The sequence below is a fragment of the Oncorhynchus gorbuscha genome, linkage group LG22, assembly GCF_021184085.1.
Source record: "Oncorhynchus gorbuscha isolate QuinsamMale2020 ecotype Even-year linkage group LG22, OgorEven_v1.0, whole genome shotgun sequence".
Taxonomy (NCBI): domain Eukaryota; kingdom Metazoa; phylum Chordata; class Actinopteri; order Salmoniformes; family Salmonidae; genus Oncorhynchus; species Oncorhynchus gorbuscha.
This window is the reverse complement of record NC_060194.1, coordinates 42,800,538-42,814,195: the sequence shown is the minus strand read 5'-3', so window position 1 is coordinate 42,814,195 and position 13,658 is coordinate 42,800,538. Positions and strand designations below refer to the sequence as shown.

Genomic DNA, 13,658 nt, shown 5'->3' with positions numbered 1-13,658 from the left:
AGAGTTTTCTTTGTCATGGTTACATGTTAACCCATTGTGTTCCACAGGCTTGGCATCTTCAGTAAGTTTCGGAGGAAACGTCCGACTCGAAACTCACAGACAAATGCGTACGGGATGGTGACCAATGAGAATGCACCATCTGGGAAAGGAGGTACTATAATCCCACCCCCTACAGGAAACTGCTCGCTGTGTTGTCCACCTTCAAATCAAATCAAATCCAATTTTATTTGTCACATACACATGGTTAGCAGATGTTAATGCGAGTGTAGTGAAATGCTTGTGCTTCTAGTTCCGACAATGCAGTAATAACCAACAAGTAATCTAACTAACAATTCTAAAACTACTGTCTTATACACAGTGTAAGGGGATAAAGAATATGTACATAAGGATATATGAATGAGTGATGGTACAGGGCAGCATACAGTAGATGGTATTGAGTACAGTATATACATATGAGATGAGTATGTAAACAAAGTGGCATAGTTAAAGTGGCTAGTGATACATGTATTACATAAGGATGCAGTCGATGATATAGAGTACAGTATATACGTATGCATATGAGATGAATAATGTAGGGTAAGTAACATTATATAAGGTAGCATTGTTTAAAGTGGCTAGTGATACCTTTTAGACTGTGCTATGATGAAAACTATTTTAGTGCCTTTCACATCCTGTCTCTCCTCTACTACCATCTAGTGATCAATGGTATAATCTCAACCACGCGTCCTCTATCTGTCTAAACACACACGTATCCTTACCTTACCTATAGCCACCTCTACCTCCTCCCTGTACACTGGGCGCCGTGGTAACAACAGTGAAGGGCGTGGTAACACTACCATCAGGATCAGCCGAGCCACGCGGGTCTCCGAGCAGTGGAATGCTTCTCTGGAACGGGAGATCACCGACACTGATGAGCTCCGACACCTGGATGAGTTCCTGGGGAACCAGGTGGGATACCTGTCTGGCACTCACCTGTAATCACCTCAGCTTCAGGATTGTTTCCGGTTTATTAGGATCTCTAGCCTGGTGTTAGATCTATTTGTGTTGACTTGCTAAGTCATTTTCAAGCACCACAAACTCCAGGTTACCAAACTGATCTGGGTCCAGGCTACCAAACTGATCTGGGTCCAGGCTACCAAACTGATCTGGGTCCAGGCTACCAAACTGATCTGGGTCCAGGCTACCAAACTGATCTGGGTCCAGGCTACCAAACTGATCTGGGTCCAGGCTACCAAAAATATCTGGGTCTAGGCTACCAAACTGATCTGGGTCCAGGCTACCAAAATTATCTGGGTCCGGACTACCAAAGCCTTAGTCTTCAGAGGGTCTTTCATGAGCAGGTTTTGACTGCCTAACTTGCTCAGTCACTCTGTCTCTCTCTCTGTGTCTCTCTCTGTCCGTCTCTCTCTATGTCTCTCGCTCTGTCTGTCTCTTGCTCTGTTTCTGTCTGTCTCTGTCTGTCTCTCGCTCTGTCTGTCTCACTCTCTCTCTCACCCTCCCTCTCTCTCTCACTCTCACTCTGTCGCTCTGTCTCTGTCTCCGTCACTTTGTCTCTGTCTCTCACACGTCTTATTGCAGAGGATTTTAAAGTTGAATCCAGGCTATTTTGAATAGTAGACTACTACTATGAAATAATGTACCTTCCTATACCTCCCAGGTAAACGAGCTGAGGACCAGGGTAAAGGAGCTGTCAGCCACAGAGATGATCTTCCTTACAGCCACCATGCAGTTCAGAGAGACCATAAAGGGCATGTACTCCGTCTTGGTGAGTTTACATCCTGACCATGGCACTAGAAGAGATATGGAGCTTTAGGTTTGTTCATAATTAAGTATGCATGGTATACTATTCAAGCTTAGAAGACTGTCTTGAAAGAGAGATGAAGCCAAATCAACAGTATATATAGAGTTTGACTAGGGCCAGGAGTACACACACGGTAAGAGATTTATAAAGCACTAATTATTTTTATTCTGAGCGTTTATTTTTTTAGCACAGCACTGGTGTGAACATTTTGGATGTGCTGTATATCCTAACACCCCCACACCCTTTCATTAACCCGGTTCCTCTACCCTCCCCTGGTCAACAGAAGCCCCACATCAGCTATAAGGTCCTGATGACGGGCTACTGCAACTGTGTGTCCAGTCATGCTAGAGCCAAGCAGCTGACCGAGGTCAGCCTGGTGGTCAACCTGTTCCAGTCCATCCTGGACGGCTTCATACGGGGAGAGATCAAACGAGAGGGGTTTGGGCTACCGGTCAAGGTAGTTCTGAGTTAGACACAGGCACTCACACGCAGATACTGTATACACACATGCAGGTACACAGACATGTTACGGACACAGTATCTTTGGGTTTGACCTACAGTATCTTTGACTTTACCTTTGACTCTTTTTGAATGCTCCAGAGCAGCAGTTGAAGGTGTAATTTTAAGAGGTTCGGAGATGTATTCCACCCCTGATCGTCTTTTCTATTTGTTGCAGACCGTGAACAAGCCAAAGACAAAAAAGAAAACATTTGTAAGTTATCTCATCACTAAGTTGAATTGGCTCATTATCTCATCACTAAGTTGAATTGGCTCATTATCTCATCACTAAGTTGAATTGGCTCATTATCTCATCACTAAGTTGAATTGGCTCATTATCTCATCACTAAGTTGAATTGGCTCATTATCTCATCACTAAGTTGAATTGGCTCATTATCTCATCACTAAGTTGAATTGGCTCATTATCTCATCACTAAGTTGAATTGGCTCATTATCTCATCACTAAGTTGAATTGGCTCATTATCTCATCACTAAGTTGAATTGGCTCATTATCTCATCACTAAGTTGAATTGGCTCATTATCTCATCACTAAGTTGAATTGGCTCATTATCTCATCACTAAGTTGAATTGGCTCATTATCTCATCACTAAGTTGAATTGGCTCATTATCTCATCACTAAGTTGAATTGGCTCATTATCTCATCACTAAGTTGAATTGGCTCATTATCTCATCACTAAGTTGAATTGGCTCATTATCTCATCACTAAGTTGAATTGGCTCATTATCTCATCACTAAGTTGAATTGGCTCATTATCTCATCACTAAGTTGAATTGGCTCATTATCTCATCACTAAGTTGAATTGGCTCATTATCTCATCACTAAGTTGAATTGGCTCATTATCTCATCACTAAGTTGAATTGGCTCATTATCTCATCACTAAGTTGAATTGGCTCATTATCTCATCACTAAGTTGAATTGGCTCATTATCTCATCACTAAGTTGAATTGGCTCATTATCTCATCACTAAGTTGAATTGGCTCGTTGCGACCAACACTAAGTTGAATTGGCTCGTTGCGACCAACACTAAGTTGAATCTCAGAATATCACTGTCAGAACCCAGGTCAATACAACCCAGGTCAATGGTTCGGCTTGAGTGATGTGTGTTGTGTGTTTCCAGCTCGACAGCCCTTTAGGTCACATGTTTAGTACGTACCAGGTCAACATCAGGCAGTCCTGTGACCTGTGTGGTTTCTACATCTGGGTTATGGAGAAGGCCTACATGTGCAGTGGTGAGTAGCTAGCGATCTGTTGTTCACCATTAAACATAGAATTTGAATATAAAAGATAATTAGAATATAGAAGAGAACATTAGAACATATAATTAGAATATAGAAGAGAACATTTGAACAGAGAATTAGAATATAGAAGAGAACATTTAAAAGAGAATTAGAATATAGAAGAGAACATTTGAACAGAGAATTAGAATATAGAAGAGAACATTTGAACAGAGAATTAGAACATATAATTAGATTTCAGAAGAGAACATTTAAAAGAGAATTAGAATATAGAAGAGAACATTTAAAAGAGAATTAGAATATAGAAGAGAACATTTGAACAGAGAATTAGAATATAGAAGAGAACATTTGAACAGAGAATTAGAATATAGAAGACAACATTTGAACAGAGAATTAGAATATAGAAGACAACATTTGAACAGAGAATTAGAATATAGAAGAGAACATTTGAACATATGATTAGAATATAGAAGAGAACATTTGAACAGAATTTAGACGAGATCTTGTCATTGTGTTATTTTCTCCTCTCTTCTTTTGTTTAGCTTGCAAATTGATATGTCACAAGAAATGCCTTTCCAAAATCATCACTGACTGCTCAACTCGATGTGCCAAGCTGGTGAGCAGTTTGTCAAGTAATGTTTGTCAAGTTCACCAAGTTAAGTCTGACAAATACAATTTTATTAGTCACATGCGCCCAATACAACAGGTGTAAGTAGACCTTATAGTGAAATGCTTACTTACGAGTCCCTAACCAACAATGCAGTTTAAAAAAAATAAGGAAAAAATAATAAGAAATACCAGTAACAAGTCATTAAAGAGCAGCAGTAAAATAACAATAGCGAGACTATTTACAGGGGGGGTACAGATACGGACGGGGTTAATGTGCAGGGGCACCAGTTAGTTGAGGTAATATGTACATGTGAAACGGGGGGGGGGGCGGGGGCGGGCAATGCAAATGGTCTGGGTAGCCATTTGATTAGGTGTTCAGGAGTCTTATGGCTTGGGGGTAGAAGCTGTTTAGAAGCCTCTTGGACCTCTAGAGTTGACGGTACTGCTTGCCGTGTGGTAGCAGAGAAAACTGTTTATGACTAGGGTGGCTGGAATCTTTGACAATTGCTAGGTCCTTCCTCTGACACTGCCTGGTATAGAGGTCCTGGATGACAGGAAGCTTGGCCCCAGTGATGTACTGGGCCATTCGCACTACCCTCTATAGTGCATTGCAGTCGGAGCAGTTGTCATACCAGGCAGTGATGCAACCAGGCAGGATGCTCTCGATGGTGCAGCTGTAGAACCTTTTAAGGATCTCAGGACCCATGCTAAGTCTTTTCAGTCTCCTGAGGGGGAATAGGTTTTGTCGTGCCCTCTTCACGACTGTGTTTGGTGTGCTTGGACCATATTAGTTTGTTGGTGATGTGGACACCAAGGAACTTGAAGCTCTCAACCTGCAGCCCCATCGATGAGAATGGGGGGCGTACTTGGTCCTCTTTTTCCTGTAGTCCACAATCATCTCCTTTGTCTTGATCACGTTGAGGGAGAGGTTGTTGTCCTGGCACCACACAGCCAGGTCTCTGACCTCCTCCCTATAGGCTGTCTGATCGTTGTCGGTGATCAGGCCTAACGCTGTTGTGTCATCGGCAAACTTAATGATGATGTTGGAGTCATGCCTGGCCGTGCAGTCATGAATAAACAGGAGGGGACTGAGCACGCACCCCTAAGGGGTCCCTGTGTTTAGGATCAGCATAGCGGATGTGTTGTTACCTACTCTTACCACCCGGGGGCGGTCTGTCAGGAAGTCCAGGTCCAATTGCAGAGGGAGGTGTTTAGTCCCAGGGTCCTTAGCTTATTGATGAGCTTTGAGAGCACTATGGTGTTGAATGCTGAGCTGTGGTCAATGAATAGCATTCTCACATAGGTGTTCCTTTTGTCCTGGTGGGAAAGTGCAGTGTGGAGTGCAATAGAGATTGCATCATCTGTGGATCTGTTGGGGTGGTATGCAAATTGGGGTGGGTCTAGGGTTTCTGGGATAATGGTGTTGATGTGAGCTATGACCAGCCTTTCAAAGCACTTCATTGCTACAGACGTGAGTGCTACGGGTCGGTAGTGATTTAGGCCGGTTACTTTAGTGTTCTTGGGCACAGGCATTATGGTGGTCTGCTTAAAACATGTTGATATTACAGACTTTGACAGGGAGAGGTTGAAAATGTCCGTGAAGACACTTGCCAGTTGATCAACACATGCTCACAGTACACGTCCTGGTAATCCATCTGGCCCTGCGGCCTTGTGAATGTTGACCAGTTTAAAGGTCTTACTCACTTCGGCTGCAGAGAGCGTGATCACAGTCTTCCCGGAACAGCTGGTGTTCTCAAGCATGTTTCAGTGTTATTTGCCTCGAAGCGCATAGCATAGAAATGATTTAGCTCATCTGCTATGCTCGTGTCACTGGGCAGCTCTCGGCTGTACTTCCCATTGTAGTCTGTAATGGTTTGCAATCCCTGCCACTTCCGACGAGCATCAGAGCCGGTGTAGTAGGATTTGATCTCAGTCCTGTATTGACGCTTTGCCTGTTTGATGGTTCGTCGAAGGGCATAGCAGGATTTCTTATAAGCTTCCCGGATTAGAGTCACACTCCTTGAAAGCGGCAGCTCTACCCTTTAGCTCAGTGCGAATGTTGCCTGTAATCCATGGCTTCTGGTTGGGATATGTACGTACGGTCACTGTGGGGACGACGTCATCAATGCACTTATTGATGAAGCCAATGACTGTTGTGGTGTGCTCCTCAATGCCATCGGAGAAATCCCTGAACATATTCCAGTCTGTGCTAGCAAAACAGTCCTGTAGCTTAGCGTCTGCTTCATCTGAACACTTCTTTATTGATCTAGTCACTGGTGCTTCCTGCTTTCATTTTTGTTGTAAGCAGGAATCAGGAGGATAGAATTATGGTCAGATTTGCCAAATGGAGGGCAAGGGAGAGCTTTAAGCGTCTCTGTGTGTGGAGTGAAGGTGGTCCAGAGTTGTTTTCCTTCCAATGGCACATTTAACATGCTGATTAGAAATTTGGTAAATCAGATTTAAGTTTCCCTGCATTAAAGTCTCCGGCAACTAGGAGCGCCGCCTCTGGGTGAGCGTTTTCTTGTTTGCTTGTGACGGTATACAGCTCATTCAATGCTGTCTTAGTGTCAGCCCCTGACTGTGGTGTTATGTAAACAGCTATGAAAAATACAAATAACTCTCTAGGTAGATAGTGTGGTCTACAGCTTATCATGAGATACTCTACCTCAATCGAGCAATAGCTTGAGAATTCCTTAGATATCGTGCACCAGCTGTTATTTACAAAAATACATTGCCCGCCGCCCCTTGTCTTACAAGATGACACTGTTCTATCCTGCTGGTGCAGCGTATAACCAGCCAGCTGTATGTTGATGGTGTCGTAGTTCAGCCACGACTCCGTGAAGCATAAGATATTACAGTTTTGAATGTCCCGTTGGTAGTTTAATCTTGCGTGTAGGTCATCTATTTTATTCTCCAAAGATTGTACGTTTGCTAGCAGAATGGAAGGAAGTGAGGGTTTATTCGATCGCCTACGAATTCTCAGAAGGCAGCCCGCCCTATTAGCCCCTTTTTCTCCACCTCCTCTTTACGCAAATCACGGGGATCTGGGCCTGTTCCCAAGAAAGCAGTATATTGTTCGCGTCGGGCTCGTCAGACTTGTTAAAGGGAAAAAAGGATTCGCAGTCCTGATGTCCAGAAGTTACTTTCGGTCATGAGAGACTAGCGGCAACATTACGTACAAAATAAGTTTTAAAAAATATATATATTTTAAAAAGTTACAAACAACACAAATAAACAAACAAAAAACACAATCTGTTGGGGACACGTAAATGTCTGCATTCTTTTCCGGCTCCATTTTTAACTCCATTATAACAAGTAAAGTTAACTTAGTGAAGTAAAGTTTGTCAAGACTATTGATTAATCCTGTGTGTTAGGACGATGGAGAACCTGGCTGTCTGCACTTTGGGGTGCAGGTGTGTGTACTGACCAGTAAGACCTATCCGATCCCCATGGTACTTCTGATGATGCTGGAGCATGTTGAGATGAATGGCCTGTACACAGAGGGCCTCTACCGTAAATCTGGTTCTGCCTCGCACGCCAGGGAATTACACCAACTACTGGAGATAAGTAAGTTCATTTTTCCAGAAAACATTATTTTCCTATTGAATGTATTATGTGGGAACCATCTGCCTAGACACTGGTGTCAGAACAGAGGACCTACCAGCTGCTATGAACAACATAGAACTATGGCATGACATCATCCGGCGCATTGCAAGTACCGGTAGGAACTACCGTAAAATTAAGTGCAATCTCTTCTTTTTTTTTTGTCAGACCCTGAGACGGCGACTCTGGAGAACTACTCCATCCACACGGTGACTGGCCTGGTGAAACGCTGGTTCAGAGAGCTGCCTGACCCCCTCCTGACTTACCGCCTCTACAAGGACTTCCTGCACGCCGTTGGTGAGTCTGTCTGATGGGTCCTGTTCAGAATGTCACAGCGTAGCAAAAAGGTTTAAAAATCTATGTTTTGCATGTACAGAGTTGACAGTGAAATCCATTTCAAATACTTGCGTGCTTCATTTAGCCTGCCCACTTAGCTACAATTGACCCAATGGTATAGTCCCAAAAGTGCAAACTCTGCAGACCCCCGCCCACCCTGCACACCAGGCAGTCAAGCTAAATCAAGCAAACCTCAAGTACTTGAAATAACTACTGTATATTTGACATTGTGACATTTCATGTGCAGAGTTGCCAGAGCAATCTGAGCGGCTTCGTGCGGTCTACCAGAAACTGGACGAGCTTCCCTCCGCTAACTTCAAAACACTGGAGAGATTGGTCTTTCACCTGGTCAGGTAGGTTTTTCCCCTCTTTCACCTGGTCAGGTAGGTTTTTACCCCCCTTTCACCTGGTCAGGTAGGTTATACCCCCCTTTCACCTGGTCAGGTAGGTTATATAACCCCCCTTTCACCTGGTCAGGTAGGTTATATAACCCCCCTTTCACCTGGTCAGATAGGTTATACCCCCCTTTCACCTGGTCAGCTAGGTTATACCCCCCTTTCATCTGGTCAGGTAGGTTATACCCCTCTTTCACCTGGTCAGGTAGATTATATAACCCCCCTTTCACCTGGTCAGGTAGATTATATAACCCCCCTTTCATCTGGTCAGGTAGGTTATACCCCTCTTTCACCTGGTCAGGTAGGTTATATAACCCCCCTTTCACCTGGTCAGGTAGGTTATATACCCCCCCTTTCACCTGGTCAGGTAGGTTATATACCCCCCCTTTCATCTGGTCAGGTAGGTTATACCCCCCTTTCACCTGGTCAGGTAGGTTATACCCCCCTTTCATCTGGTCAGGTAGGTTATACCCCCTTTCACCTGGTCAGGTAGGTTATATACCCCCCTTTCACCTGGTCAGGTAGGTTATATACCCCCCTTTCATCTGGTCAGGTAGGTTTTACCCCCCTTTCACCTGGTCAGGTAGGTTATATAACCACCCCTTTCATCTGGTCAGGTAGGTTATATAACCACCCCATTTCATCTGGTCAGGTAGGTTATATAACCACCCCTTTCATCTGGTCAGGTAGGTTATATAACCACCCCTTTCATCTGGTCAGGTAGGTTATATAACCACCCCTTTCATCTGGTCAGGTAGGTTATATAACCACCCCTTTCATCTGGTCAGGTAGGTTATATAACCACCCCTTTCATCTGGTCAGGTAGGTTATATAACCACCCCTTTCATCTGGTCAGGTAGGTTATATAACCACCCCTTTCATCTGGTCAGGTAGGTTATATAACCACCCCTTTCATCTGGTCAGGTAGGTTATATAACCACCCCTTTCATCTGGTCAGGTAGGTTATATACCCCCCTTTCATCTGGTCAGGTAGGTTATATAACCCCCTTTCTGTTTTTCACTCTTTCACACATATGTGTATTCATGTTGACTGTTGTTTGTAAATCACCATCTATCGTACAAAGGCTTTCCCACTATCCTTGAACTTAGGTCCCTGAGTTTTCCCTAACCACGTGACCTGAGCACGGAAAACTCTGGGCCCCCGGCTTTTGCCACAGGTCATTTATAACCATGTTGTGTTTTAGGACGATAATAGACGTGCTGTGTCAGATCTTGATGGAGTTTTTTTGTTTGTTTTTACTTCCTCCAGAGTGGCAAAGGAGGAAGAACACAACAGGATGTCAGCAAACTCCCTGGCCATAGTGTTTGCCCCCTGCATCCTGCGATCCCAAGACACCACTGACCCCTTCCTAGTCATGAAGGACGTCTCCAAGACAACCACGTGAGTCTACATAGGGAAAAGTTTACATAAGCACATCCAATGTCTTTGAGCAGGTATTAGATATCACAAAAATATGTTCAGCAAACATTAAGAGAGACTACACAATGGAATACAGTATATGCTATTTCCCAGTTTAGGGTTAAATGTATGTACACACATTATCTCTCAAGGTAGGAAGCAGTCAGTCCTTAGTAAGCATTCTGTTATTATTTTTTGTTGTCAGAAGCCCTAACCCCTGACGTTTGCTCTCTCCCCCAGGTGTGTGGAGATCCTGATCTCCGAACAGTTCAGACGGTACACTGAGAAGATGAAGGATATCACCGAGCTGGAATACGCTGAGGCCTTGGCCGTCAACCAGCTCAAACTCAAGAGACGGAACACTGTAAGGACAGTGAGCTTACACCGTACTCCATAATGTTGTCACGAAGTTGGAAGCACAGAATCATCTATAATGTCACTGTATGCTGTAGCGTTAAGATTTCCCTTCACTGGAACTAAGGGGCTTAGCCCGAACCATTAAAAACAGCCCCAGACCATTATTCCTCATCCACCAAACTTTACAGTTGGTATTATGCATTGGGGCAGGTTGCGTCCTCCTGGCATCCGCCAAACCCAGATTCGTCTGTTGTACTGCCAGATGGTGAAGCGTGATTCATCACTCCAGAGAACACGTTTCCACTGCTCCAGAGTCCAATGGCGGCGAGCTTTACACCACTCCAGCAGACACTTGGCATTACGCATGGTGATCTTAGGCTTGTGTGCGGCTGCTCGGCCATGGAAGCCTATTTCGGGAAGCTTCCGATGAACAGTTCTTGTGCTGACGTTGCTTCCAGAGGCAAATGGAACTCGGTAGTGAGCACCCAGTGGTCCCGTTCTGTGAGCTTGTTGCGGCCTACCACTTTGCAGCTGAGCCGTTGTTGCTCCTAGACGTTTCCAATTCCCAATAACAGCACTTACAGTTAACCGGGGCAGCTCTAGCAGGGCAGACATTTTAAGAACTGACTTGTTGGAAAGGTGGCATCCTATGACGGTGCCACGTTGATGCCATGTCACTAAGCTCTTCAGTAAGGCCATTCTATTGCCAATATTTTTCTGAGGAGATTTTATGGCTGTGTGTTCGATTTTACACGCCTGTCAGCAACGGATGTAGCTGAAATAGCCAAATCCACTAATTTGAAAGGGTGTCCACATACATTTGGCCATGTAGTGTATCTATTCTGATCACCCTTTAATGCTCTACTGTGAATATAAACTTGATATACTGAGAATATCTGTGAATACGGACATGGATCACTGTGGGACGTTCCATCATTCCCAGTGAGAATGTCACTTTGGGAATGCCAGGTTCCCTAAAGCGGTTTGTGTTCCTGTCTCTGGTGCATTGACTCATCTCTACTGTATATCTACAGATCTCAGAGAAACCTCCATCGGAGCTGGACGCCCCTCACATGGACAACCTTGACCCGTTGGATATAGACATGGAATCAGAGAGGAACCTCATCGAAAGGATAAAATCCATCAAGCAGGAGAAGTGAGTGACGAGATGGAGACTCCTCTCTTTCTCTGTTGTCGGGGGCAACGTGTCGTGTAAAAGAGAAACACTGTCTTAGTTGGTACTGTAGAAGCTGTTTAGTTCTGTATGTTTCATGGTGTTAATGTGTTTTAGTTCTGTATGTTTCATGGTGTTAATGTGTTTTAGTTCTGTATGTTTCATGGTGTTAATGTGTTTTAGTTCTGTATGTTTCATGGTGTTAATGTGTTTTAGTTCTGTATTCGTGGTGTTAATGTTTTAGTTCTGTATGTTTCGTGTTAATGTGTTTTAGTTCTGTATGTTTCATGGTGTTCATGTGATTGTAACGTAATGGACTCTGTGAAATTATATGACTGTTATAGTTAGTATGTTACAGCTGGCACCAGATGCCATACAGCTTGGCTCAGTGTTTTGTCAAACCGTTCCTGGAAGGGTGTGTGTTTGTGTTTTTCAGGGAGGAGCTGGCGTGCAGGTTGCCAGAGCTGGAGCAGGAGAATTCCGACAACGACAACCTGGACTCTGAGTCATCAATCAGCTCAGAGAGCCTGGACTCAGAAGGTCAGTAGAGGGGTGGTTTAGGACTACACCATCCTGCTAGATGCAGGGGTGGACAACTCCAGTCCTCTGGGGCCTGATTGGTGTCTCCATTCATAGCAAACACAGCTGATTAATCAAATTGCGGTCTAAACTGAAGATCATGATTAGTTGATTATTGGAGTCAGGTGTGTTAGCTGGGGCAAAACTGTGACACCAATCAGGCCCACCCGAGGACTGGAATTGTTCACCCCCGTTAGAGGACAGTGGGGAGCCTGGAGACTGAGGTCCGTAGAAAGGTTGGGTAGGCCATAACCATCCTCTGCCTTCTTGCACTTCAACTGTTTGTTTTCACTAAGGCTTTATATTACAGCCCACTGTTACAGCCTATTCTTTATATTACAGCCTATTCTTTATATTACAGCCTATTCTTTGTTACAGCCTATTCTTTATATTACAGCCTATTCTTTATATTACAGCCCACTGTTACAGCCTATTCTTTATATTCCTCAACTTCCGGCGCCGACTGAGATGGCCGCCTCGCTTCGCGTTCCTAGGAAACTATGCAGTTTTTTGTTTTTTTTACGTGTTATTTCTTACATTAGTACCCCAGGTCATTTCATTACATACAGTCGAGAAGAACTACTGAATATAAGATCAGCGTCAACTCACCATCAGTACGACCAAGAATATGTTTTCCGCGACGCGGATCCTGTGTTCTGCCTTACAAACAGGACAACGGAATGGATCGCATGCAGCGACCCAAGGAAACGACTCCGAAAAAGAGGGAAACGCGGTGTTCTGGTCAGACTCCGGAGACGGGCACATCGCGCACCACTTCCCAGCATTCTTCTTGCCAATGTCCAGTCTCTCGACAACAAGGTTGATGAAATCCGAGCAAGGGTGGCATTCCAGAGGGACATCAGAGACTGCAACGTTCTCTGCTTTACGGAAACATGGCTTACTGGGAAGACGCTATCCAGGGCGGTGCAGCCAACGGGTTTCTCCACGCATCGCGCCGACAGAAACATACATCTCTCTGGTAAGAAGAGTGGCGGGGGCGTATGCCTCATGACTAACGGGACATGGTGTGATGAAGGAAACATACAGGAACTCAAATCCTTCTGTTCACCTGATTTAGAATTCCTCACAATCAAATGTAGACCGCATTATCTTCCAAGAGAATTCTCTTCGATTATAATCACAGCCATATATATCCCCCCCCAAGCAGACACATCGATGGCTCTGAACGAACTTTATTTAACTCTTTGCAAACTGGAAAACATTTATCCGGAGGCTGCATTCATTGTAGCTGGGGATTTTAACAAAGCCAATCTGAAAACAAGACTCCCTAAATTTTATCAGCATATCGATTGCGCAACCAGGGGTGGTAAAACCTTGGATCATTGTTACTCTAACTTCCGCGACGCATATAAGGCCCTGCCCCGCCCCCCTTTCGGAAAAGCTGACCACGACTCCATTTTGCTGATCCCTGCCTACAGGCAGAAATTAAAACAAGAGGCTCCCACGCTGAGGTCTGTCCAACACTGGTCAGAACAAGCTGACTCTACACTCCAAGACTGCTTCCATCACGTGGACTGGGACATGTTTCGTATTGCGTCAGATGGAAATATTGACAAATACGCTGATTCGGTGTGCAAGTTCATTAGAACGTGCGTCGAAGATGTCGTTC

General features: G+C 44.4%; 1 protein-coding gene across 1 annotated transcript in view; it reads left to right on the top strand.

Moving 5' to 3' along the window:
- The window catches only part of LOC124009781 (unconventional myosin-IXb-like), an 80,707-nt gene that overhangs the window by 62,584 nt on the left and 4,465 nt on the right, over positions 1 to 13,658 (top strand). Inside the window, exons 28-41 of the mRNA XM_046321938.1 lie at positions 48 to 151; positions 770 to 948; positions 1,658 to 1,765; positions 2,085 to 2,258; positions 2,478 to 2,513; positions 3,438 to 3,549; positions 4,098 to 4,171; positions 7,539 to 7,731; positions 7,936 to 8,064; positions 8,351 to 8,456; positions 9,769 to 9,900; positions 10,159 to 10,282; positions 11,310 to 11,431; positions 11,886 to 11,989. Coding sequence (XP_046177894.1) covers positions 48 to 151; positions 770 to 948; positions 1,658 to 1,765; positions 2,085 to 2,258; positions 2,478 to 2,513; positions 3,438 to 3,549; positions 4,098 to 4,171; positions 7,539 to 7,731; positions 7,936 to 8,064; positions 8,351 to 8,456; positions 9,769 to 9,900; positions 10,159 to 10,282; positions 11,310 to 11,431; positions 11,886 to 11,989 — 1,697 coding nt within the window. The remainder of the gene's footprint in view (positions 1 to 47; positions 152 to 769; positions 949 to 1,657; positions 1,766 to 2,084; positions 2,259 to 2,477; positions 2,514 to 3,437; positions 3,550 to 4,097; positions 4,172 to 7,538; positions 7,732 to 7,935; positions 8,065 to 8,350; positions 8,457 to 9,768; positions 9,901 to 10,158; positions 10,283 to 11,309; positions 11,432 to 11,885; positions 11,990 to 13,658) is intronic.